At 43.9% G+C, this 25,203-nt stretch overlaps 2 protein-coding genes across 3 annotated transcripts in view; both read left to right on the forward strand.

Moving 5' to 3' along the window:
• The window catches only part of ACSS1 (acyl-CoA synthetase short chain family member 1), a 50,694-nt gene extending 37,089 nt beyond the window's left edge, over positions 1-13,605 (forward strand). The window contains exons 14-15 of one of the 2 annotated variants that reach the window (XR_009957802.1): positions 1,542-1,773; positions 13,523-13,605. Coding sequence is in view for 1 of the 2 variants with exons in the window: in XM_062571310.1 (XP_062427294.1) it covers positions 1,542-1,718 (177 nt within the window). In the remaining variant the exon portion in view is untranslated. Of the gene's footprint in view, positions 1-1,541; positions 7,430-13,522 lie in introns of those variants that run through there. The other variant, XM_062571310.1, reaches the window with a different exon arrangement.
• Positions 11,024-25,203, forward strand: APMAP (adipocyte plasma membrane associated protein). Its single transcript, XM_062571311.1, has 9 exons — positions 11,024-11,131; positions 13,523-13,639; positions 16,384-16,499; positions 18,771-18,863; positions 21,031-21,147; positions 22,152-22,326; positions 22,755-22,889; positions 23,057-23,249; positions 24,370-25,203. Exons 1-9 carry the CDS (start codon positions 11,040-11,042, stop codon positions 24,577-24,579), a joined length of 1,248 nt encoding a protein of 415 aa, XP_062427295.1. The 5' UTR covers positions 11,024-11,039; the 3' UTR covers positions 24,580-25,203.

Below are 25,203 nucleotides of genomic sequence, written 5' to 3' on the forward strand. Positions count from 1 at the left end.
AGATCACCAGCTGCAGGTATATGTGAGGCAGCCAGCATGGCTGGATGATTACAGGAGGGGACACCAAAGTTAGTGAAGAATGGCATCTGCAGTATGAATACATGAGTGTTACTGCTTTAAGCAAACTCTGCCAATGGGAGAAGGGCAACTCAGTCCTCTTGGAAGAAGTTGCTGTAACCCTGGAAATGCAGTTCCAGTATCTGAGAAAGTGAGTCACTTTCTCAGTCTTTCTATTTGTCTGGAGTGGGTGAGAGGAGGAGAGGCAGGTTTGTACACGGAGTAGACCCATGAGCTCCTTCTGAACTCTGACTGTGAACTGGGACCCCAGCTGATAATGATGTTGTCTGGGAGAACATGGCATCGGAAAACGTGCTGTAGAAAGAACTGGGCAGTCTGGGGGATTGTAGGCAACTTCCTAAGGAGGACAAAGCTATTTTAGTGAACATGTCCACAAACACCAGCATGGCTGTGTTCCCCTGCAAGGGGGCAGTTCTACTATGAAATTGATGGACAAGAACTGCCATGGCTGATCAGGGGCTGCAAGAGACCCTGTGATCTCTGTTGAGGTCTTTCAGTGGAAGTGCAGGTTTCACGGGCCTGGATGAAGCTAAGAAGGTCAGTGGTGTCCATGGGGTGCATTAGGAAAAGAGTTGTCAGCAGGTCAAAGGAGATGATCCTGCTACTCTGCTCAGCCCTGGTGAGGCCTCATCTGGAGTACTGTGTCCAGTTCTGGGCTCCCCAGTACAAAAGAGACATGGAGCTACTGGAGGGAGTCCAGCGTAGGGCTATGAAGATGATCAGAGGATTGGAGCATCTCTGCTATGAGGAAAGACTGCGAGAGCTGGGCCTGTTCAGCCTGGAGAAGAGAAGTCTGAGAGGGGATCTTATCGTTGTCTACAAATACCTGAAGGGAGAGTGTCAAGAGGATGGGGCCAGACTCTTTTCAGTTTTCCCATGTGACAGGACAAGAGGCAAAGGGCACAAACTCAACTGCAGGAAATTCCACCTGAATATGAGGAGGAATTTCTTTCCTATGAGATTGATGGAGCACTGGAACAGGCTGCCCGGGGAGGTTGTGGAGTCTCCTTCTCTGGAGATACTCAAAACCCGCCTGGATGCGACTGTGTCTGGCATGCTGTAGGTGACCCTGCTTGAGCAGGGGGTTGGACTAGATGATTTCCTGAGGTCTCTTCCAACCTCAAACATTCTGTGATTCTGTGATGAGGCAGATGTGAGCAGTGGCCTTACCAGCAAGGAGTCAGGATGCAGAATGGCAATTTGGGTCAGGATCAGGGTCAGATACAGACCAGTGATCACTTGGTAAGTCTTTAGTGATGGGATAGGTCCAATGTAAGGCCAGGAAGCTGAGCTGGCAGGTCCAGGTCAGACTTGTGGAGACAGAAGGCTGGGTGCAGACCTAGCTACTGCACAGCTGCCATATAACACAAGCAGAGGGCCAGTGGTAAAGCCTAAAAGACGGGTGTGCCCTGGGCCCTAACATCCGGCAGGATCCTAATATATTTGTTTCCTTCTTTCTGTAGGTAGTGAAACGCCTTCCCAAAACTCGATCAGGGAAGATCATGAGAAGGCTGCTCAGGAAAGTGGTTGCTGAGCAGTCAAGTGACATGGGAGATACGACCACACTCGATGACCCAAGCGTCATCACGGAGATATTGGATGCTTACCAGAAATACAAAAAGGAGAAGAGTTCTTCCTAGCGGGCAGCTCTGGAATCTCTGTCCTCTGGAAATATGGAGGGTCTCAAATAACCAGGCAAACAGCATGTTTTTCTTTTTCCTTGCTGCTTTTTGCAAAGCTCTTCCTTTTTAGAAGAACAAGACTTTCTTGTGTACAACATTGCTAGCAATGTCCTGAGCTAGGAGCAATCTGCAGTCTTGCATAATCAATTTGCTGTAACTGAGCTCCCTTTCGTTGCTTTTAGTAGAACAACTGTTGGGGTTTCTACTGGCTGTGGTGAAGTTAAGAGTAGCTAAAGCAAAGTAAAGATATTAATGTTTCTCATTTTAATGTTCCTGTATAGGAAAAAGTTTTATACAATACCTTTGCTGTTTTAAAAGCAGCCCTGGAATACACTTCAATGTTTCCTTCATCTTGGATATCCAAGTTCAAGTAGTTGTACTTAACTGCGACTCTGGTGCCTTTTCAGCAATGGTGGATATTCTCATAGATATTTCACGTGCAGTAATAGGGAAATGAGAAGGGCATTGGCTAATCTGATTTGGTAATTCTTTCTTTTTGTTACCCAGTTATTCTGATACCTCCTTGGGCTTTCCCTGCAAGGTCTTGTTTGCCTAAGATGGTGAGTCTGTATCCCTTCCTGTCCTACCATGGCAACCCAGTACCAGCAGTTGGAGCTACAAGACTGAGCCTTTCCCTAGAGTCCCTCCATGTCCTCAGCTCATTGCCAGTTGTGTAGGAGTGGTCTAGTCACAAGTGTTTTTATTCTGACTTGAGAAACTGAGATCACCAGCTGAGTCTTTAAAGTGACCATCCTTTTCCCCGCTGCTGATGCCAGCTGAGTCAGTGCTGTCCCATTGCTGTTCACTTTTGCAGATTAGGCAAGGCGACCTACAAGTAGTAGATCTCTGTTGTTGGTTGATGGTTTATGTAGATGCCTTTGTTTCTTGGAACTCCTGTGAAAAGGGGATGATATTTGCTTTGCTGTCTCTCAGAGGAGCTTTGAGAAACAGAATCCTGAAGTGCTGAAGAAGAGTTTGAAGTGCAGAGAATTTTGAAGCAGGGAGATTCTGTCTCTCTCTCGCTGTAGTGCTGGAGGTTCATGGTGACTGCCTGAACTGTGTGATTTGTGACCAAGCAATGGTTAAAGCAATGGTTATTTTAGCCCACTTCCAAATGGCTTGTAGTCTTTTTTGCCCCAACAGAGACAAGCAGTGTAGTGTGGAGACAGGTTGGTTCTTCTATCAGAAGTTCTGTCTTAATACTGTTGTTTTAGGTTGTGCCCTACCATGTCTGCTCCTTTCGTGTGCCACCATGCTGATGTTCTGAAGAGCTAACTACCAAGGGGATACCTTAAAATCCCACAAGCCACCTTTTAGGTGGCTTCTAGAAAGTGATGGTAATATTCCTGACCAGCACTCTCAGGATAACAGGGAACTGTTGTAACAAAATAGTCCTCATCTTTCAAATGCTTTCAAAACTGCAACAAATATATTCAGTGTTTCATTTCTTGACTTTTTGTGTTTTATCATGGACAAGTTTTGATTAAAGTGCTACTTATTTTTGGACTGTTAAAAGAATTCAATAGTAGGTCTCCTCTATTAGATCACTGACGGTCATGAAAAGACCTGCAGTTACTAAGTGCCTTCGAGAATTCTGCATCTCTGTCAAATTGGTTAAAGTTGGTTGAAGGGTTCAGAGTGATTGGAGAAGCCACAAAGAGCATGCCAGAAAGTGTTAGGACTAGTGTTAAGAGGAGGCTGAATCCAGCAGTCTGATATGGGCAAGGCTGCAGCAGCTCCATGGCCCTAGATCCAGCCAGTAGTGAGGCTGAGTATGTATTCCTAGCAGGCATACACACACAAATACATGTATACAACACATATATACATATAAACATAGCTGGTCACACAGATCAACAGAGAAAGGCACACACAGCACCAGTGGTGTCATCCTGTCCCCTTCCCTGGCTGATAAGGATGAAGGTCTGTTAGTGAGGAATATAAATATGTATACAATGTGGATCCTTTGAGTAGCTGGGCTTAGGCATTCAGACTGTATAGCAGCTGGCCCTTGGATCCCCTGTCTGCCTAGTTGCTGGCACCTGGACATATGAGCCTTTGAGGCTCATAGCCCCACTTCAGCTGCTGCTACAGCCCCCCTCACTCACAGGTGCATACAGAGATACAAACACATGTTGGGATCCCCCAGTTGCTGGGCTTTGACACTCAATCTACCCAGTAGCTGGTCCTTGATCCTCATTCTTCCCAGATGCCTCACCCTTAGACACACACACACACACACACAAATGGATCTCGCTTGACTCCCCTGGTCCCTCCAGTAACCACTCCTCCTGTGCCCCTTTGAGATGCACACACAGACCTGGCTTCCAGGCCACTGAACCTAGTGGTGTGGCTGGGTAGCAATCACACACTGACTTATGTACCCTCCTGGACTCCAGTTACTGGCATGACAGACACAAGTGCTTTGTGACTGTGGTCCCACTCCAGTTGCTGGCACTTAGACATCCACACACACATGTACACAGAGGAGGGAGATCCTCACCCAGGAAAATAGTTAGAAGCGGAATTTAAAGAGAAGAGACAAACTTCACTGATCAAGAGCAGAGTATGGGTCAGACCAACATATTGACCAGCAACCCGTTTTACAGCTGGTGAGTCTCTTTTATCCGTTTATCCCTCAATTTTCCTGTGCTCATTCCTCCTCAAACCACATTGATCCCTCCCTTTCCCCTCCCTTTGGTTCCTCTCTTGAACGTCCCATAATAAGTTCTGTGCAATCCTGAAATGCTCTTTCCCTCCACCCCATAATGTGTCCCATATCCCCAAGCAGTGACCACTCTCAGTCTGCAAGGTGACAGGGAGAGATGCTTCTGGTGACTCACAGTGATGGGTGCCAGCCCAACCCACGGGGCTCAGGGTATTGCTCAAATTCCCCCACCTGCCATTTTTTCTCCGTGCTCCTTTATGTGTGCACAGATGAGCTTTTTATCACATAGCCATTATAACAAGTAGAGGCGTCCTTTCCTCTTCTGAGATGTCAAAGCTCAAGGTGTACACCAGTGCAGGTGTGGTACTGATCCTAAGAGTGTGTGCTGCAAGGGCTAAGATAGAACTTCATCTTAAGCTGCCTAAGACAGGTGACTGCTAACCACTGCTTCAGCACTGACTGGAGTCACTGAGTCCATCTTTGCAATTTTGCCTCTGTCTTATTATCTCAGCTGACTGTCAGCTTAGTTCCATGGAGCTGTGTGATTTGGCCCATGAAACCTCCAAGTAACTGGCAGAATAGCCAACTTCTGTTGTGCTTTTACATGGGTTGCTTCCTGCTGAATTCAAGTGGAACAGCACTGCTTTTCCAGTGGGACTGTGTATGGGAGGGACAGTCTGTATCCTTAACTGGAGATCGGGGAAAGAATTGGCTAACTGATGCTGCAGGACTGGGAGGGAAGTGGTGAGTGTTGTGGCCAGCTGATATTCTGGTGCAGAATGGGGAAGCAAGCTACTTGCAGTACAATGTGCTCTCAAAGACAGGTGGGTTGTTGCAGATTGCAGAGTTCCTGTGTGTACGCTAGCTGCATTTGTTGGGGGTTTTTAATTATTTATTTAAATTTTCTCTAGAACTGGGTAATACGGTAGGGAAGATCATGTTTCCTTGAAATTCCCATCCTTCTGATTGTAGTCCGTTCTACTTAGAGTAAATAGAGACCTTTGTGGGAAGTCCCAGATCAAGACTGGGTAGAGTTGACAGGAAGCTAATATTTCAGGAGACAGCCACAATCTATATCCTCTATTGCCATTACAAAAGAAAAAAGCCTTCCCCCTTAAGAGATTTTTCAAGAGGGAAGCAGCCAAGAGCTTATGCTTTTGACAGAAAAAGTAGACTCCTTTGTTTAAACAAGTTGTCTCTATACAGTCTGAAGTACAGTGTGGAGAAGGAAAGATGACCTTTGAACAAGCCTACACAGTCTCCTTTTAGTCAAGAGAGCATTTGCTATATTACGGTTATAGAATTTCCCTAACCTCAAAACATATAGAAATATCCTAACCTCAAGTTTCCCATGCTAAGTTGTGACCCTATGAATGCTGTCATGGACCTATAGTTGAATTCCCTTGAACTACTTTGAAACTTCCATGGGAGGAATAATGTGTAGCTTTGGTGTTTGCTGTACTGAGACATTCATCATAATCTGCTCAGGGAAAAGGGGAGATTGGTGTGCTCCATGCCTGCGTCTGTGTTGTCTCAGCTTGCATGGACTTAAGGACCACAGCTGCAGAGGAGGTTACAGACTAGCCGTTTTACTGCAGCATCCCAGGCAATTTCACAGCCATGCCGGCTATGGTGCGGACAGACTGCAGTTACAAACAAACCTCAAACTGTGAACTTGTGAAGCCTCTCTGCTAAAACTGTCTGTCACCGGCACGTGCAAAAGTGCCACGTAGCATCCAGACTACATGATGGCCACGCTCTGTTTTTTCCTTGTGAGTCTTCTGAGCTGAGGAGTGGTCCTGGGGGTGCCTGCCTGCGCAGAGCCCTGCCAGGGTGTTCAGGCAGAGCACGTTGTCTCTGCCGGAGCACTGCTGTGCTGCTTGCATGGTGTTCTGCAGTGCTCAGCTCCTGCTGGGCAGGCTCAGCCCCCAGTTTGCCTCGTATAACGGCACTTTTGTGAGCCTGCCTGCACTGCTCAGTTCCTCTAATAGCACCCTGCTGCTGGTGGTGAAAACAGAGCTAGACAGGGGCTTGGAACTGGCATTTCTCAAGAAATGTGCTTTATTGCATAGGATTCCGTAGAAGACTTTGCCAAATATCTAATTTTCCAGAGGCAATTTGCCTGAGAACTCCCCCTTTCTTCTTTTTCCTTGTGACCTCTGCTAACTGCAGTGGTTGCATCTTCAGTGTGAGCCTGAGGTGAACTTTCTCTGGGTCATCATAACCATTTGCACTGCTGCATGTGGCAGTGCTTTCTGCTTTGCATGCAGCTGCCTCATGTTCCAGGCTTAGAGGATTGTGAAAGAGTCACTCAGAGAATAGTTCAGCCTGCAGGATTGGGAATGATGTTCTTAGTTCTTAAAATGTTCAGGAGGTAGTTTATAAAAGACCCTGAGCCTGCTGCCTTTTGAGCTAATCTTCACTAATCAATGAGGAAGACAGAGGTACATGGAAGAGTTTACAGTGGCATTGTGGAACGGATTTGGGGATAGTTGCTTCAGTCTGAAAAGTGGATCTCTTGGCCTCTTTTTGTGTCCAAGATTAATGTGTGGATAATTTGTCAGATTGCATTTGTAACTTCAAAAGAGATCTAAAATTGATTTTACATGTTGCATTTTTTTATAAAGGGCAAACAGAAATACTTAGTAAGGGAAGCAATTTCTGCCAGGGACAATGTCTATTGTAGCAGAGTCCAGCTGCTATAAAACCTTACCATGTCTCTGCAACCTGTGCTTGTTTTGTTCTCCCACTTGGTTGTGCTAGATAGAACACATCATGGTGCCTATTCTTCCACTGGAGACACAGACCGTGATTTTCTTAATTTTAGGAAGCAAGGTCCCTTTGCAGAGATGAGGGTTGTGTTATACACATTAATGCTAAGCATTTAATTTTATTGTGCTTTCTTGTAATTATGTTTTAAACACATTTATTGTACTTTACCAAAATCAGTTTCTTCAATGATTTGTGTATTCAGATTTTTATTAAAAGAAATCTCTTTGTCTGTGTGATAGGTTGGTTTTGCATTATAGGCATCTCACCCTCCATCCCTTAAAGGCTTGATGTTTTTTCAGTTCCTCAGACTTGCTTAAACTGTCTTCCCTGATTATCTTGATTTGTCAATACAGACCAAACAAAAGCAAAAGAGTTTATGAGAATAAGGTGAGCCAGCTTGTGGTCCAACTGCTGGTGCTAAAATTGCTCAGTGTTACTTGCTACTTTTCTCTAAACAGTAGCTCAAAGGGAAGGACTGCTGCCAGAAAACTTCCACTGCAAAACATCTTAAAAAGTGGAAGAATTAGTGGTTCTGTTTCAGCATGCTACATGTCTAATTTGAATCCTTAGGTCCCAGGGCTCTATTCTCATTGACTTGTGTGATAAGAACAGAGATTCCCAATTAATGGGAACAATTAATTATCATTAATTAATTTGGACAGTTCAGCTACTAAGCTCCTTGTTTTGTCCTGCTTGGGTGCATACCCTGCACTAACGGAAGAGGAGAGAAAACAGGATATCTGGGGGGAAGATGAGGCATGGTGTTATGCAGCAAGTGAGCGTTTAGCTGCCCCAGAGCTCAACAGATTAGAGTGAGAAGGAATTTGTTTCCAGGTGCCAAGGATTATTTGTAAATGCCACTAACATCCTCAGCAGGGACCTTGTCCATTAAAGAATGAGGCAGATTGTGTTTCACCCCCTGCATATCCCACATGGATAACACTATCGCTGAAATGCAGGGACAGGTACTGAACATTCTCATTAGATGCTACCCCAGTTATATCCAGCAGCTGCTCCTGCGAAGCTTCCAATGCCACTTAGCTCCTGCAACCTTCTGGCAAGGGTCACCTGGAACTACAAGCCATGAAAAGGCTAGAAAGGCAGTTCCTCATCTCACTCTGTATTTTGCTGCTGCAGCTGCCCTAATGATTTATTTACTAACAGATTTTCTTGGTAAAATGGAGACTCTGTTTTTCAGCCTGACACAAGTCCATTCAGGGCCTATCTCTCTAACTACTTAACAGCCATAATAACTAATTTCAGTAACAAGTTTCTAGTTTTAAACTAAGCCTGAACAGATCATTATTTTTTCAGCTTCAAAACTGGTAATTCTGTACAGGGAATTGCCTTTTGGCTGAGTCTAGAGGTGCAGCATGTTTCTCATGGCAGTGAAGCTAGCCCTGTCCTGTCCTGGATGGACGGATGGATTTGGGGATGTAAGCATTTGTAGCTTACTGGGGTGGTTACTTTTCTGGGGCAGAACTGATCACAGATATACAAAATTACCAGCCTAATTCCTCTGCACAAGATGTGTTTCTGCCTGGACTCTCTTTTTTCTGCAGTGACAAGCTTACTTTGACTTCTTGCTCTCTGTTGAGACTAAGAGAGAGTGGAGAGCTCAGTGCTTCTAGAGCCCACCTGGGATGTGGAAGACTGAAATCAATTTCTTTTTCTGCCTGAGTGACATTGTGGCTGCTACTTGACTCTTCTGTGCCTCAGTCCCCACCACCTTGGGGAATGGCAATAGCCTCACAGAGCTGTTGGGAAGAGAGAAGTTTCACAGGTTGTAGAATACTGTTAGCAGGATCCTGAGGTGCGACATTTGTTCAAGCAGGCAGATGCCTCTGGGGAACAGGACCACTGAGCTCTATTGCAACTACTGGGCCTGTACCCTGAATTCAACCCAAGAGCTTCCTGCCCCAACCCCAACTTTTTTCTGGCCACATCTCTTTTATGTGCAAAACCTGCACGTTTTAGTACTAAGCATGTTGCCAATAGCCTGCTCCATTCCTTGGGAACATGCAGCTAAGGACAGTCCCCTTCTCTAGCACTTGCTTGTTGATCTGCACTAGTTAAACACTGTTTTTGTGGTGTTAAAACTGTGGCCCTTATACGGGCTCTGGCACACAGAGTCCTTCCGGCCAGCATTTTTTAAAAGACAGAGAGGGACAAAGGTGCTGTTCCGGGAGCTCCTAGGCGACCAAAGACTGGCCCCTTAGTGATGGGAGCTTGGGTGTCTTTGGAGAGCCGGCTCCCCTCTCACATCTGGATTAAATAATCTAGTAAATTTGGTGGTTGCCGAGGGGGATAAGCAGAAACAAAAAGGGGCCTGGCATAACTTTGTTTTCCAAACAAGGAGCCAGCCTGTGCCCTCTGCTTTTGGCAGCCAGTGCTCTCTTCCTGCAGCCCTTAAAAAAGCTTTCAGACCTGGTCGTGCTTTTGGAGCTGGAAGTGACGTTACAATTAAAATGTGAGAGAAACATTCAGCTTTGCCAGCTTACGTGGTTTTAACTCTGGCCTCCTTGGAGCCTGCAGGGTTTTGCTATTAAGATCCCAGAACTCTTTATACTTCACTCTGCCTTCCTTTTCCACCACAGCCAATTATGCAGGCGTATCTGAGAAAAAAATCATTTAATCCTGTTTGTGCAGTTTTCTAGTGCCATCTTGTGGATAATACAGCTCCTTCAAGAGCTCGGGGGATTGTTACTGAAAAACTGGCAGATACGCTGATTGCTGGGTTCCAAGAATAGGATCATTATGTTAAACCTACTTATGCAAAACAGCAGATCAATACATCAAAAAGATATGAGTGCTGCAGTGGAGCTGTTCATGTGAGCCCAAACATTGCCACCATGGTTACCAAGTGCAGCAGAGCTGACCTAGGATCAGGACCAGGTACTGAAGACCTCAAGGATGCAGCAGTAAAGTTGGCTGAGGTCTCTGTGTCCAGATAATAACTATTAATAATATTGCTCACCTGATGGGACACTGCAGGAGCCTGCACGTGCTGATAACGTTGCTCCCTGCTGGTGAACAAACTAGATGTGTCCTATGGCTCTAGAGCACTGAGGACTGATTTCCCACAGGGTTTTAGCAAGGTGGAACGTGTCAAGTGGTCGGAATACCAGATGAATCTGAGTTATGGCCCCGTATGATATGAGCAGCACGTGCTAAGTAAGATTGGCAGCCGAGGTGGTGGTGGTTTGATCTACCTGTTATCTAGGACATTCCTTGGATATGAAGGGCAGGAGATGTCCAGTGTCATCAGAGGCTTTGCAACCCCTGCCGTGGTGCTGAGCACCAGCATGTGTCCTCTAAGCACTCCGGTCTCTGAGCATGAGCGTGTTTCTAGCACACGCAGAGCCACCAGGACTCAGCCCACTCTGGCAGATGCTGTGGCAGAAGGACCACACGCAGCACCTGCGAGCGCTGGGGGCCTGCAGCTCCGGCCGCCCTGCCGGAGGTGATCAGCCCGGTGGGCCGGTGCACCTCACCCGAGGGCCGCGGCCTGACCCTCACCTCAGCGCGCAGCGGGGCAGGGGAGCGTGGGGAGGCCACTGCCCGGGCCCTGTTGCGGGGGGGGGGTGTGTGAGTGACAGCGGCGGAGCCGGGCGCTGCCGCCCGCACGGCGACATGGCGGGCGCGCCGGGGGGCGGTGCTGCGGGCGCGCGGCCGGTGGGGCGGGGCCAGGCACGAAGGGCGGGACACGGCCGTTGGGGCGGGGCGGGGCCGCGGCCGTTTGGGCGGGGCGGGGCCGCGGCCGTTGGGGCGGGGCCCAGCGCGAGAGGCGGGGTCGGGCGCGCGCGCGCGCGGCGGCGGTGGCTGCAGGTTGGGGCAGCATGAATGAGGCCGAGGGCCTGCGGCAGCGCCGGCCGCTCCGCCCGCAGGTGATCACTGAGGACAGCCCGGCGCAGGAGGCCAAAGAGGGCAGGTGGGCCCCGGCCAGGCCGCTCGGGCGGGGAAGGAGAGAGAGAAGGGCGGCTGGGCCGGCGGGCTGACCGACCGACCGATGTGAGAGCTGGGGTAGTGTGCTGGGGGATGTGGCTGGCCTGGGCTGTGAGGAGGGTGTTTGCCCTGACCGGGGAAAGGGGCCCACCTGACGGGGGAGCCAAGTAGTAGTGCTTTGTGGGGGATGGGTTGGTAGGAGGGTCTGGCCTGAGGCTGCGAGGAGGCGACTTGACCGGGCCTGAGGGCTGTCTGGCTGTGAAGGGGTGCGCTGGGGTTGCAGTGGCTCGCCTGACCTGACCTGGCCTGGCCTGACCCGTCCAGGCATGAGGGAGGCTTTGGTCTGGCACCCGAGTGCTATGAGGGGGATCCTCCGCGTTAGTGAGAGTGGAAGCGACTAGCTGACTGTCCCAGGGCTGAGCTGCCTTTTGCCAGGCCTGGGGGGGAGCGATGCCCTTCATCGTGCTTTTGTGACCATCTGGCTCCTCCCTGGGTCTTTTTCTCCACAGTGATTTTACCTTGGGGCAAGGTGGCTAACAGACCTGTGCCATTTTGCTTTAAACCTGCTGTGTGGCCTGCACACCTGGTTTGGCCTTTCTGCAGGAAGAGCTTATAACTAAGCAGTGCTTTAACCTGTGCTGGGGAGTTTTGTGGTTGGTCTGTTTAAATACAGACATCAGAATGAGGCAGTTGCTTTTGACTGCGTATGGTGCTCTGTAAGGGTAATCCGCTGGCACACATAGCTCTGCTTTTGAAGGAGGGCACTAGCCCCTTTTCTGGCTAGGTGCTGAGAGAGGAACCAGCCCATCTCTCCCACTTGCCCTAGATACTAATTCCCAAATATTCACTGATGGAGGGGGGGGGCGAAAGGGGTCTTGACCACTCACTATGGTGATCCATAGCATGTTCTTCCCAGCATACTCCCTGTCTGCAAGAGCTGGTGCAACAACCTTTACTCTTAGTTTGCAGTGACAACTAAGTTACTGTTCTAATAGCTGGTAAATTGTACCCTGAGATTTGTGGCTGGGGTCCATTTGGGACTAATAATCAGAGACACAGTTAGCTAAGGCTTTCTGTTTTGCTTATCAGTGTTGATAAACTATACTCCAGTGATTCCTTCTATTGATGAGAGTCAGTAACCTATAATTCTGTATTCTTCTGCTTTGAGTATGTCTTGTTTGTTTGCTTTTTGTAAGGTGTTTGAGTGGCACTCCGCACCCTTACCTTGATTTCAGCAATGTCCTAAGTAGGTCTTGCAGTTTACAGTCAGCATCCTAGCAGTCACCTTGCCACAACCTGGAGTTCTGTGTTGCAGCTTGTGATGGCCCACAGGATCCCATGCAGACCCAATGTAGGGAAACTGGAGTAGGCCTCCCTAGTGCCCCCTACCGCTAAGAGGCCCCTGTCTGTTGCCAGAACGTAGGGGCAGAGAGCAGTCATGCAATCAGAAAAGACTTGTGATGGATTACAAGTTTTCCAACTCCTTCATGTTTTGCATGGAAATAGAGATGAAATCCAAGTCCAGGTCCATCCTTCCTGTTCCAGTTGCTAATCCCAAAGGTTACCTTGAGGTTGGTAATCAGCATGTACTTATCATTAGCTCCCCAATTGTTGTGATGTTTGTGCTCTGGGCAGTAGTATGTATTTCCATTATTTGGATGAGTTGCTGATCAAGGACAACATGATGGGAAGTGATTAATGCAGAACCATCAGGCACTGTTTGTCTTGATTTAATTGATGCTGCAAGGAGACTGTCTGGCTGTGCCAATGGATGTTTCGGAGTAGCTAAAATTGTGGCAGCTGCTTTCCCAGTTCAAGACTGGGAATTGTTGAGCTTGGTGCTCTGCTCTTCTCTGTAGAAGCCTGACTGATACCTCAAAACTTGCTGAGAAAAAAAATGTTCATCTCCTGTGAAAGAAATGTTTTTACTTTTTGTTGTTGTTGTATGTTTTGATGGGTAAAAAAACATTCTTAATTTCTTCTTCATGCTGGGCCTTGAGTTTCAAGCCATTGTTCATTAATTAAGTATTGGTAAAATTTAATGTAGTGTTCTAGTTGCTTGAACGTTTTCATTCTTGATCCAGAATCTGTGCCTAGTTATTTCTGCTTTTTGAAAAATTCTGAGAGATCTTGGTTTAATTTTGTGCTAAAATGGAAACCACTGTCAAAACCTCCAAAATTCTTGTTTTTCAGTCGACTCTAACTTGTAATCTGCATGAAACAAGCACATGCTCAGTGTGCTGCTTCATATGATACTATTATGCAAAAGTATTTCTGGTTTCTTTTGTTTAAAAAAAGGGGGGAATATAAGAGGATTTTAAAAAAAACGTGTTAAGCTGTTTTTAAGATATAATCCTGTTTCTTGTTTGTTTGGCAGTACTTACAGTGGCAAGGTGTTCCGTGTGACCTTCTTGACTTTGGCTGTGTCTCTAATTATTCCCCTGCTTGGAGCAATTGTTCTACTGGATTGTCCTATAGACCCCCAACCTATAAGGTGAAGTGTTACTTTTGTTTTTGAAGTTGGTGTTATTGAAGTGTAACTTCTTGAATGTACCCTGCTTTATCCAGCAAAGAAGACTTAAGTCAACTGTATAAAGTGATTGTAATTTGGTTGAGGAAATCAGGGAGTGATTGTAATATCGTCCATCACCATGGCTTGCTTTACATGCACAGTTTCTGAGTCATCTTGTGCAGTTGTTTCAGTGTTGATCAGTGAAGGAGCTGAATTACTTTCTTTGATCTAATTTAGAAAATGATTTTCTACTGTCCAGGCTGTCAGAGTTTGTGGTTAACTTGCATGTGCTCTTGACCTTCTGTGAGACGAGAACTGCCTTTGCACTAGGGACCCAGCTGTACCCTTGCTGTTACATTTCTGTCTGAGGGAGACTTCATTTGAAGCTTGAAATTGAAATGAATAACCTGACTAGGTCAATTTGGCATTTTGAACTACCTGAACCTTAGGGAGGTGTTATATAAATGCAGATCATTTCAAGCAAATGCAATTAGTAACTTCTGCTTTGTCTTAATTCTTGAACAGCTGAATCTGTATCATCTGTGGAATATAACAGTGAATTAGCAACCTGACAAGATGTGAGCTATGTTCGGAGAAGCTGTGTGAGAAACGTCCCCTGCTGACTTAGGGTGCAGTCAGGCTGCCTAGGACTTCAGGCATTTTGAGCATTTTCACTTTCTCCAATCTGCTAATATTTTATAATCAGCTCAATAATTGTTTAATGAAAAGGAAGAACACCGTAAATATCTCTAGAGTTGAAAGAAACTGTTAATGTGGGACAGAGTGTTGCTCTACCACATTAAGTCTTGCCAGTAGGCTATTAGACATAAGCTGCCTGGTTGCAAATCTTAATGAAATGCTTTCTACTATGATTTTCTTTAAACAAACATTGCCTGAAACATAGTGCAGCTAAATAGAAGTCCTGAAAGCAAACAGGATATTTCTAAAAAAAACTTTTCCTAGTATATGGTCAAGAGTAACTGTATCCCGCATGCCTACGTTTCTGAGTTTAAATCCCTTTTACAAGGTCGGGAGAACTTCTTCCTGTCCTAATTGCTAGTTTATCTTGCTGTATGTTCATAACTAGTTTGTTAGCCTCACTGCCAGAAATGCTTCTAATCTGTGTGATAGATGAGATGAAAATGCATCATGTAGAATCTGCATGAAAGTGTTTTGAAACAAATCAAAGAGAGAGATGCTGTTTAAATGAATCCCTCTATTGAAAGAACTTACGGAAATTTTGTTCGCCAAGAGAGTGATGTTAATCCTCTATGCCACTGGAAATGATGTGCTACTAAAATAAAGAAAATGAAGAATAAGACTGTGAAACTCCACATAAAATGCCCCAAGCTCTGCTTTTTAGTTTCTTCTGTAGAAACCTATCTTCACAAAATGGTTGAGGTTGGAAGGAATCTCTGGAGATCATCTGGTCCAACACCCCCCGCTCAAACAGAGTCATCTAGAGTTCATTGTGCAGGACCCTGTCCAGATGGCTTTTGAAGATCTCCAGGGAAAGAGACTCCATAGCTGCTCTGGACAACCTGTGACAGAGCTCAGTCACCCTTACAGTAAAGAAGTTTTTCCTTCCTTTCAGATAGAGCTTCCTGTGTTTCTATTTGAGCCTGTTGCCTCTTGTCCTGTTGCTGGGTACTACTAAAAGTAGTCTAGCCCCATCCTCTTCACAGCCTCCCTTCAGATACTCATGCGCATTGATAAGATCCTCCCTCAGTCTTGTCTTCTCTGGGCTGAAGAGTCAGCTTTCACAGCCCTTCCTTATATGAGACATGCTGCAGTCCCTTAATCATCTTAGTATGCCTCTGCTGGACTCACTCCAGTCTGTCCATGTCTCTCTTGTATTGGGAAGCCCAGAACTGGACAAAGGACTCCAATACTTACAGCACTTCCAGATGTGGAAGCTGTGTAGGCATCATCTTTCCCATGTTTTAGGTCTGTAGTTGCTTAAAAATCCAATTGACTTGAACCTGGCTATTTATGTGAATAAGGACTTGAAAAATTGAGCCTTATTTTATAGTTTTTAGATTTCAAAACTTTTTATAGTCATGGACTTATTCCTTTGAGTTGGTCTTTCTCCATGGAAATGCATTCAAGTCACAAGAATATGTATTTTTGACATGATATGAAAGCATGTGTTCCAGTGCTCAAACACTATAGTTAACACTTTTCACTAAATGTACATTATTGCTTGCTTAAAAATGATTATTTTCTTTCCTTGATCAAAGTATTATATGGTGTCAGATTTTGCTGTATTTTAAAATTATAGACTTTTAAATTGAAAATCTGTTTGTTTTGAAACTTGCAAATATATATCTAAGAAGAACATTCTAATACAAGCAGCTCATTCAACTGAGTTAAAAGTAGGTTTTTTTGTGCAGTGATAATACTGAAATCCTTTACCTTTGTATAATGGTAATGAATGGTAAAAGTGTTGTTGGACTTAAAGCTCTATAGACTTCCAGATGTGTCCCAGGAATATGTGGTTGGAACTTCTTTTCTGAGCAGCAGAACTGGAAATTTGTGATACTTGATGAACAAAGTCCAATAGTCAGTTTGTGACCTGTGGTTTCTCTTTTGGAGTATGCTGTGTGGGGAGCATCGGTCAGGCTTGCAGGAGTTGGCAAACTAGGAAAAAGCAATTGTCTGACTTGTTCTCAAGAGCATTTGCAAATTGGTGTGAAAAGTCATGAGATCTGTGTTCTGCTCCACAGTTTGAAAGAACCTCCCATTCTGACGGGTGTGCTAGAGCCCAATACCAAGTTACGAAAAGCTGAGCGATTATGGGAAGGTCAGCTTGTTGGACCAGAATCCATTGTCAATATTGATGGTAAGCACTGACAAAATAAGCTTTTAGAAAGAGTCTTTAAATATTGCTACGTTGGTAAGGGTTTGATCAGCAATGTCCTTAGATAACAAGCTCTGGAAGCTTTTTTTTTTTAATATTTAGATATAAAAATAACTGGGTTGCATACACTGGCTGCTACATACTGTTTTTTTCTCTCCTTTCCCCACTGTAAATTTTTCTTCAAAAATCCATATCTTGCAAGGAAAGAAAAAAAAAAAAAAAAAAGAAAAAAGCACTAGTAGTGGAGTCAGGTTTTTGCATGTGGAGGAACTTCTCCCATTTTTCATTTGGCTAGCTCTTAACTGGGAATTAATATTTACCTGCCCTTCTGATGCCTCCGGCCACTGAAGCAGCTAAGTTCTCTGGTGCTGACTTCTATTTATGTGATAGCAAAAAATTTTGAGTTGATATCAAGTTTAAGTTTTAGTGCTGTTTGCATGCATTACAGATTTTATGGTGTACACCTCTCTTAGAGCACGTGTGTTTCTGCACCAAATCACACCCCCCAGCCTCCTTGGAGCCATTTCGTAATGAGGTGGCTAGACCTGTAACAGCATGACACCCTCTTAGTAGGAAGCCAGCTTTGTGCAGGTGTGGTTCCTTGTGCTCTTGGAGGGATGTGGTTGGGAACTACCCTTAATGCAAATCCTGTGTTGCCCTGATGAGGAAAGGAAGGATGTTGCAATGACAGCCTTACTTGCCCATGCTCTTTCAATACAAGAGCTGCACAGTAGCCATACCCTTTATTTTCATTCTACTATATCTCTTAATGAACCAGTAAAATATTTAAAACCTTGATTTTATTTTGCCTTAGCAAGAAAATGCTCTGTAAATTTCTTCCTTCCTCAGATAATTTTTTTCTGCCTCTCTCTGCTAATGTTATGGTAAAGTGATTACTTGGAACTACTAGTTTTCTATTCTCTAGTGTTATCAGTCTTGTCAGAAATTCTTTAAGGAAACCTTCCCATGAGGCCCAGTTCTGCTGTGGCTGAAATAATCAATGTGATTGGAAATAGCTTAGCAGGAGGTAGAAACCTTTTCTGAATGTTGAAGTCATCTTATTCCCTTTTAAAGTGTAATTAACAGGCTTAAATTTTCAAACAGTTACGTTGGAGATGGAAAAGTCCGAGCAACAAGCTCTGCTAATCCAATTGTCCTTTGTTTGCTATTCAGTTTGGATATGTAGAAGTTTCCAGGTGCTGTTTGTGTCCAGTGAATCTGTCCCATTCTATCATATGAGTTGACATAAATGCATTAATTGAGCAATGCTTTTGGTTTGGGTGACTGTTGGATTGCTTTAGTTGGTGTAGCTCATCTGCAGGACAGATACAGTACGGACAACAGCAGTTTAAACCTCCTCAGTAGTGTTCAAAAACCTTTGGGAACCTGCACAAAAATGAAGTTTTATTTAGTGAATTGCTTCTTGAAGAATGGTGTGACCACTAGGTGGGAAAGGGAGGGTCAGAAACCAGCATAGAGAGACACTCAAGGCATGTGAGGGGTTAAACAAATTAGATTTAATGAAGGATTTGTGCTCCAAACTGTGTAGGGAGTCCTGGGAACTGTGTGGAGGGGTTGCTGGTGGGAGGCTACCGGATGGATAGATTGGATGCCTAGGCCAGACTAGCTTTGTGCATCCTACAGGCCTCTCTTATCTCCTCTAGCTATTTCCTTGTCTTGACTATGCTGAGCTTGAGTAGTTACTGGCTGAGAAGCAGGTAGACATTGCTGACAAAACGGAACGAGTGTGTTTGGCCCTGCCTGGTTTTGGGCAGAGTGTAGAGGGTGCGCTCTGGGCCTGCTATTGCGTACCCTGCTAGTCACCTGACTCCTCGCCAGGCCTGCGAGTGCTCTCTCTGCAAGTGGTAAGATGGACACACAACCCGATCCCACTTTGTGATGTAGAAATCTGCCTGCAAGGAGCAATCCAATTACTAGCCATTAAATGGTTATCATAATCCTTAACTGAAGTTTGGGGCCACTTATACATGGGTCAAAAACTTTGTATCCCTCTGCTGACTTTGAAGGCTTGAATCCTTCCTCTTCTTGAGTTGGTGAAAATCTAACTGAATGCTTTATTTGTCTTGATTCTCTTCCTTTTGGCTTTTTACTCTTTTGGTGCAACTGAAGAGGAAGACTTTGTTACTTTACTGTATCTTAAACATGAATTCTGCTTCATGATAATTGTATCATGTAAAAGGATGTTTTCCATTGCAAGTGTGATCCAGCTGATCCCACCAATTGTCTCTGCAGATGTGCTATTTACTGGGACAGCTGATGGAAAGATTCTAAAAATTGAAGATGGAGAAATACAGACAATAGCCAGAATTGGCCATGGTCCTTGTGGTAAGTAACAGCTCCTGAACATGGTGTACCTGAAAATGTCTGGATCAGGACTTGTGTTGATAGTATTGTTCTGTCTGGATTGTTTATGCAAGTGCATATATTACTCTATAGAGATTTGTAACAGAAATGTAAAGATCTCTATGACTCAAGTTTGAATAGAAATATGTATATAAGCATCAGCAGGAATAGGAGAACAAAGGGTTAAAAGAATGGCTGGCATTGATAACAAAGGATGTTATTCCTAGCAATAAATTGAGGAATGTTTGTCACAACTACAAACTCTTCATCCTCAAAGGAAACAGAATGCAGTCTTAACATCAGGAGGAAGGTAAGATTGCAGTGTATCATAAATGACATTCCTTTTCCAGTTAGCCCTGCATCTACAGATGCAAGGAAAAAAACTTCATATCCTAAATGAGGAAAAATGGGCAGCATCCTGGCTAATATTTATGGAAGCTGAAGTCTGCAAGATTCTGAAGAGAAGGGGCACCCCTTAACAACTGGGGACTTCTGTGAGATATAAAAGATCTGTCCAAAAGTAGTTTGTCATGACTACTTAAGAAGAATGCTGGGAATGCAATGAGGATGTGACAGCTGGTGAACCCTTGTCTGCTCATGCACACAAGTAATTCTGGCCAGGCCATTTGGATGTATTTGGTATTTCTGAGAGTGTGAGTGAATGAAATAATTTGTGACTGGGTAAAATCAACTTATTTAGAGATTTTGAAAATAAATACCACCCTCCCTTTCTATTAAAATTCCTTTATAAAAAAAATTTGCATTTGAACTTTGTTATTCTAATTTCACTTTACCTCTGCCTGTAAGTACTATGAGGGTTTGTGGTGGTTGCACTTGCTTTAGCAGAGATCTTCCACTGGTTATGGTATTTCTGTATTTTCATTGCTAAATTACAATTATTTCTCACTGAAGTCCACACCTTTTAATGAAAAACTTACTTGCTTCATTTAATGAACTTTCTGGAAGTGAGTGAGAACAACTGGTAGTGGCATGTTTATTAGCGGCACAATTTGTATGGAGGAGCTTAAGGTTGGCAACATCGGTCTGAGATGTCTGGCTGGCGCTTGTTGTGACTGTGTGTTTATGGTTTTTGTTGCTGTTTTTGGAATTTTTGGTGACATAAAGCCTGTGTCTTTGTGACAGAAGAACTGTTGTATGGTACTGATGGCATGTTAGACTCTAAGCTGGGGCTGTTGCTGTCTTTATTTAACTTGCATTAACATGCTTGGCATTTTAGGTGTATAACTTTGTATAGCTGTTCACATGATTAGGCTTAAATTGATTTGGAAGCATTCTCTTGGCTGCCTAACAGATGGGAGAGCCTTGGCCCTGACTGCGAATGAAGTGTGCTGCCACCTGATACAAAGGTGGACTTGCAGGGGCTGCTTAGGCACACATGCAGGTGGGGTGAATACAGTGTATCACCTTTCCACTGCTCATTGCCACTGGACTTAAGCCAAGAACAAGGCATCTTGTTCTTGGGAGATGGAAGATCATGCTGTAGTGCTTCTCTGGGGCCTCAGAAATAGGAGAAGCCTCAACTTCTCTTCCCTCCTGTCATATGGAGGAGAAAGCAGAAAGGCTGACCAACTTCCCCAGAAGGCTCTGTTGCTTGCTAGTGCTGCAGTCTACATCAAGAAGAGTCTTAATCAAGGAGGTCTTGACTCTTCAAGACTCAAGTGGACCTAAATATTCCAGGTTTGCAGTAATCTACTTCCTTCTTGTAATCTTATGAAGAAATCATCAGTGCCAGTCTTGACTTGCTTCATCAGAGCATTAGATATTTCTAGGAAGTGAAAACTTGGGGGATGGAAGTGGGGAAATCCAGACTTTTAAAGCAAAACTGATTCTGTGAAGAAGCATCAAAAAACAAACTTTCTTTCATTCAGCAATGTTTAGGGCAGTTGTTGGTTGATTACAAGCTTGGCAAATTATACGATAATCCTCATCTTTTAATCAGTCTAGAGGCATCTGTTTCACTTATGCCTTGGAAAAATAAGAATGGTTTCTTTAGTGTGTGTGTGCGGTGCACGCGTGCGTGTGTGCTACTGGCCGTACTCTTGTTAAGCTGAGGTTTAACCTTTGTGGATAGCCTGGATGCCTTGTATTTGTTCATATTTGGAAAACCATTTTTAAATTGTTTTCTAAGGAACCTGGGAAGATGAGCCAACTTGTGGAAGACCACTTGGCATCAGAGTGGGGCCAAATAACACCCTTTTTGTGGCAGATGCTTATTATGGACTCTATGAAATTAATCCTGACACAGGTACGACTTTACTGTTCAGCAGTTCTCTTCCACTGACCAATTTGGGCTCATTTGGAGTTCTACCAGATGCTGTAGGCATAAGAAAGCTTGCCTTCTCCAGAAAGTAGTTTGGAGCTGTCAGGATGAAATATGCCTTGCAGGAAATTTATATTTATTTTCTCGTAGCAGTCACTTCCTCTCTGTATCCATTTGTCTTGATCAGAATTACTAGTTGCTTATCTTCTGGTGGCATATGTTTTAAGTTTTCAAAGTTGGTATCGCAGGATCCATAAATAAAGCTCTGTAGCTGTCTTAGTTCTCTTAAAGAGGAAAAATAATATTACTATAATAAACTTTTTTGCAGTGTTAGCTGTACTTCTGTTTCTGCCTTGATCTTGCTGTGCGGTAGTGAAGAGCTTTTATTCACCTTCTATGGACTGGGGTTACAGGGAAATTAAGGGTGTAGTTTGGTGGGGCTGAGGTGACCAGATGGTTTGCTCCTGATGAGAAAGGCCCTGTTGCTTCCTGTCCTTCATGGTCTCTGAGCCAGATACCAGCTTGTATCTGGTGATACGCAGAGTGTGACAGTGCAGTTCAGGGAACCTGCCAATGCTCAATTCTTGCTGATGGTTAACGTTTAGAAAGTATTCCTCTTTGTTGCCGCAAAGTGATGCAGAAAGATGGAGTAGTGATTGGCTTGCCTGATTTCTTCTGCAAGGTTGGGGCCTGAGTGTGTACTTACTTGGTTTAAAATGAGCTTTAGAAACATCTGGCACTTCTCAATAGGAAACTTCTATTTCAATTCTTCTGAAGAGTATTTTCTCCTGGTTGTTTTCTACTATTGTTGAGTGTTTCCCCCACAACCCAAATCCTTATTACTTAACAGATGCAAAAATGGAAAAATTGTGAAGTGCCTGCTAATTTCTTGTTAATATTTAACTTCAAAGTATTTAACTTTCAAAGGAGGGCACACAAAATCTTGTCTGGTGAATTTTTTCTTTTTTTTTCCCTCCCTTTGTAACTAGGTGAAACAAAAATGCTTGTCTCAACCAAAACACTAATTGAAGGTCAGAAGTTATCTTTTGTGAATGACCTTACAGTGACCCAGGATGGGAGGAAGATCTACTTTACTGACTCCAGCAGCAAATGGCAAAAACGAGACTACTTGCTCTTGATTATGGAAGGCACAGATGATGGGCGGCAAGTATCTCTTCCTAAAGATGTTTAACTTGTTGTAAGCTCAGCAGTAGAAGTGGACTTGGCCACTTGCTTGGTCTCCAGGTTCTTTTTTTAGAACCACTTGTGCAAACATTGTACTGCCCATGAAATAAATGAGATCCCTCTTTTTTTTTCCCCTCTAAGATGATTTCCATGGAATAGCCTTTTAAAAGAAAAGGTGTTAGCCTTATAGCTGGCCTGAATCCCTTATGAATGCTGCCTGTCTTAACTGGCTTAATGTATTTCTCCTATGTTCATAAATACAAGTTTCATGGCTATTCTGCCTTCTTAACTTGGGTCAAGCTGGTGTGAGAGGAGGGAAAATACTCGGAGAAGGAAACCAAGATGAGTAAATATTTATCTTCAGTCACAAGGCCATACACTCACTATGTATAATGTTCTCTTGTTAGCCTGCTTGAATATGACACTGTAACAAAAGAAGTGAAAGTCTTAATGGTGGGGTTGCAGTTTCCTAATGGAGTCCAGCTCTCTCCAGCAGAAGATTTTGTCCTAGTGCAGGAAACAACTATGGCTAGAATCAGGAGGTGAGTGTGCCTTTGAAACTACTACTACTACTCCTGCACCCTGCCCTGTTTTTTCTGTTTAATTTTTTTTCCATTCTTTATTTTTCCCCAATGAATTCCTTTGGGGACTTGTTTGTCACTTACTACTTGAGTGAAGATGTCTTAATACTGCTGTTTGGAACTTTCAGGTATTATGTGTCTGGGCTGATGAAAGGTGGAGCAGATATGTTTGTTGAGAATATGCCTGGTTTTCCAGATAATATCAGATTAAGCAGCTCTGGAGGATATTGGGTAGCTATGTCAGTTGTCCGACCCAATCCTGGATTTTCTCTGTTGGATTTCTTGTCCGAAAAACCTTGGATTAAAAGGATGATATTTAAGGTAACCCCTTTCTCCCTGCACTCCTCCCCCCCCTCCCCTCCCAACCAAAGGAAACAAAACAAAACCAAAAAACCTTCACGCTTAGTGTAGGAATGGAAATCGTAAAAATTTGTCCTGTTTCCTCCTCTTCACAGGAAGGATTTTTTTTTTTTTCAATATGTTATGATTAAAACTGTTACTGTCTCTAGTTTAGAACATTCTCCATATGTTCGAAGATGGTTCAAATAACTCTAGTTTCTCTGATTAACTGGTAGCCATCTCTTAAGCTGCTTTCCATTGTGATATTAGAAAAGAAAGAGGGGTTATCTTTGCCCTGGTCATGCAGCAAGAGAGGGTCTGCATTTGAACATCTGAAGGCTCCACCTTTGTCTGTGAAATGCCTAAGCTACCTACTGTCAGGTGTTTGAGTGTTTGGGAAGTCTGACCTGTTTGTGTGGCCACCCTAGGCATACTTTATTAGCCGGTGTTGGAAACAGTGTATGTATGTATGTATAGTGCTAGGTAAAACTTTTGTTCTGAACCAGTGTACCTGTTCTTATATCACAGCCTCTTTAAGATGAGGAGGAGCAGAAATAATATATTTTGTAAGGGTTATCTGATCTCCAAGAAACTGGATGGTGCCTTTGAACACTGCAAAGACTTGTAAATACTTCAATCTGAAAAGTTTATGTTCTCAAAAATTAAAAAAAAAAAAAAGCGGAATTTAGGATCGAAATCCCAGTTCAGCTAAATGAACTCTCGGCTGTTCTGTGATGTTTCTTTAAAACTTGGTGTCTCTTCTGGTGCAGCAAGGGAGCCTTAACAGTGATGCTATGGAGAGCTGAGCATGAAGTCTGCTCTTTTGCACCAGTTGCTCCAGAAAAGGCTGATGTCTCTTGCATCAGTATGGACATCCTTTCGGCACAGTCCTGGAGTTCATTTCTACTGATGATTCTTTTAAAGTTGACTTTTCAGGTATTAACTTGTTAAGCCTATGCAATAATATTTTACTCAAAGTAGTTATCTTAGCTACTTCCTCCAGGAAATGTGGAATGATCTTTGACTGTCTAAGTGTCTGCGATCTAATCATATAGAACAATCTGTTAATCTTCTTACCTTTTTTCTTTGTTTTCCTTTTTAGCTGCTGAGTCAGGAGACTGTGACAAAGGTTGTGCCCAAGTATAGCCTTGTTGTTGAACTTAGTGAGACAGGATCCTACAGAAGAAGCTTTCATGATCCCAGCGGAATGACGGTACCTTATGTTAGTGAGGCACATGAACACAATGGATATCTCTATCTGGGCTCCTTCCGATCTCCATTTATTTGTAGACTTAATCTTCAGCATGTTTAATTGTACACCTATGATGAAGTGCCACTGGCTTTGATCCTCCAGAGGTGTGAAGGAAGCATGTGCTTGAGGCAATGTGTGACCCAGGAGGAAAAAGTGAAGATAGTATATGCAGAACTGTTCTATTGCCCTGGAAAAACATGAACAGCTTGCTGTTACCTATAATCTTCCTTGGTTTGGTTTGGCTGCTCCTGCTTTGAAATTGGTGTGCATAATATTAATGCCTGACTGAGAAGTGTTTTGGGGATCTTCATATGGTTAAAGGCTTCTTAAATGAAAGCCATTGCTTTTCCTCCCCTAGCCCTGTTTGGAGCTATCTTAAACAGACTATAAGTCACCTTTAATGCAACTGTATATCTTCTTACACTGGAAAGATCATTGGATTAATGATGTATAATTTGGATTGAAGAGATGTTTCATATTTGTTTCTTTGTTTTAGAAACTATTCTGTAGGAGTGATTACAGTGCATGTTCTAATGTCATACTATGGTGCTGTGGTAGAGGCAGCAACATCCAGAACATAGATAGAAATCTAGTTGTATCACTCAAGTCTCTTCAATTCCAGCCTGTGTAATCAATATCTGAAACTACACTTGACTGTTAATCAATGTGCAGAATCTAATTTGA

The sequence above is a fragment of the Rhea pennata genome, chromosome 3 (assembly GCF_028389875.1).
Source record: "Rhea pennata isolate bPtePen1 chromosome 3, bPtePen1.pri, whole genome shotgun sequence".
NCBI lineage: Eukaryota > Metazoa > Chordata > Aves > Rheiformes > Rheidae > Rhea > Rhea pennata.

What these genes read in the sequence shown, in the direction of transcription:
- APMAP (XM_062571311.1), top strand. Translation starts at nt 11,040, where the DNA reads ATGAATGAGGCCGAGGGCCTGCGGCAGCGCCGGCCGCTCCGCCCGCAG. An exon ending in ATAGACCCCCAACCTATAAG is followed by an intron (nt 13,640 to 16,383) that starts GTGAAGTGTTAC and finishes TCTGCTCCACAG; the next exon opens with TTTGAAAGAACCTCCCATTC. An exon ending in GAAGGCACAGATGATGGGCG is followed by an intron (nt 22,327 to 22,754) that starts GCAAGTATCTCT and finishes TTCTCTTGTTAG; the next exon opens with CCTGCTTGAATATGACACTG.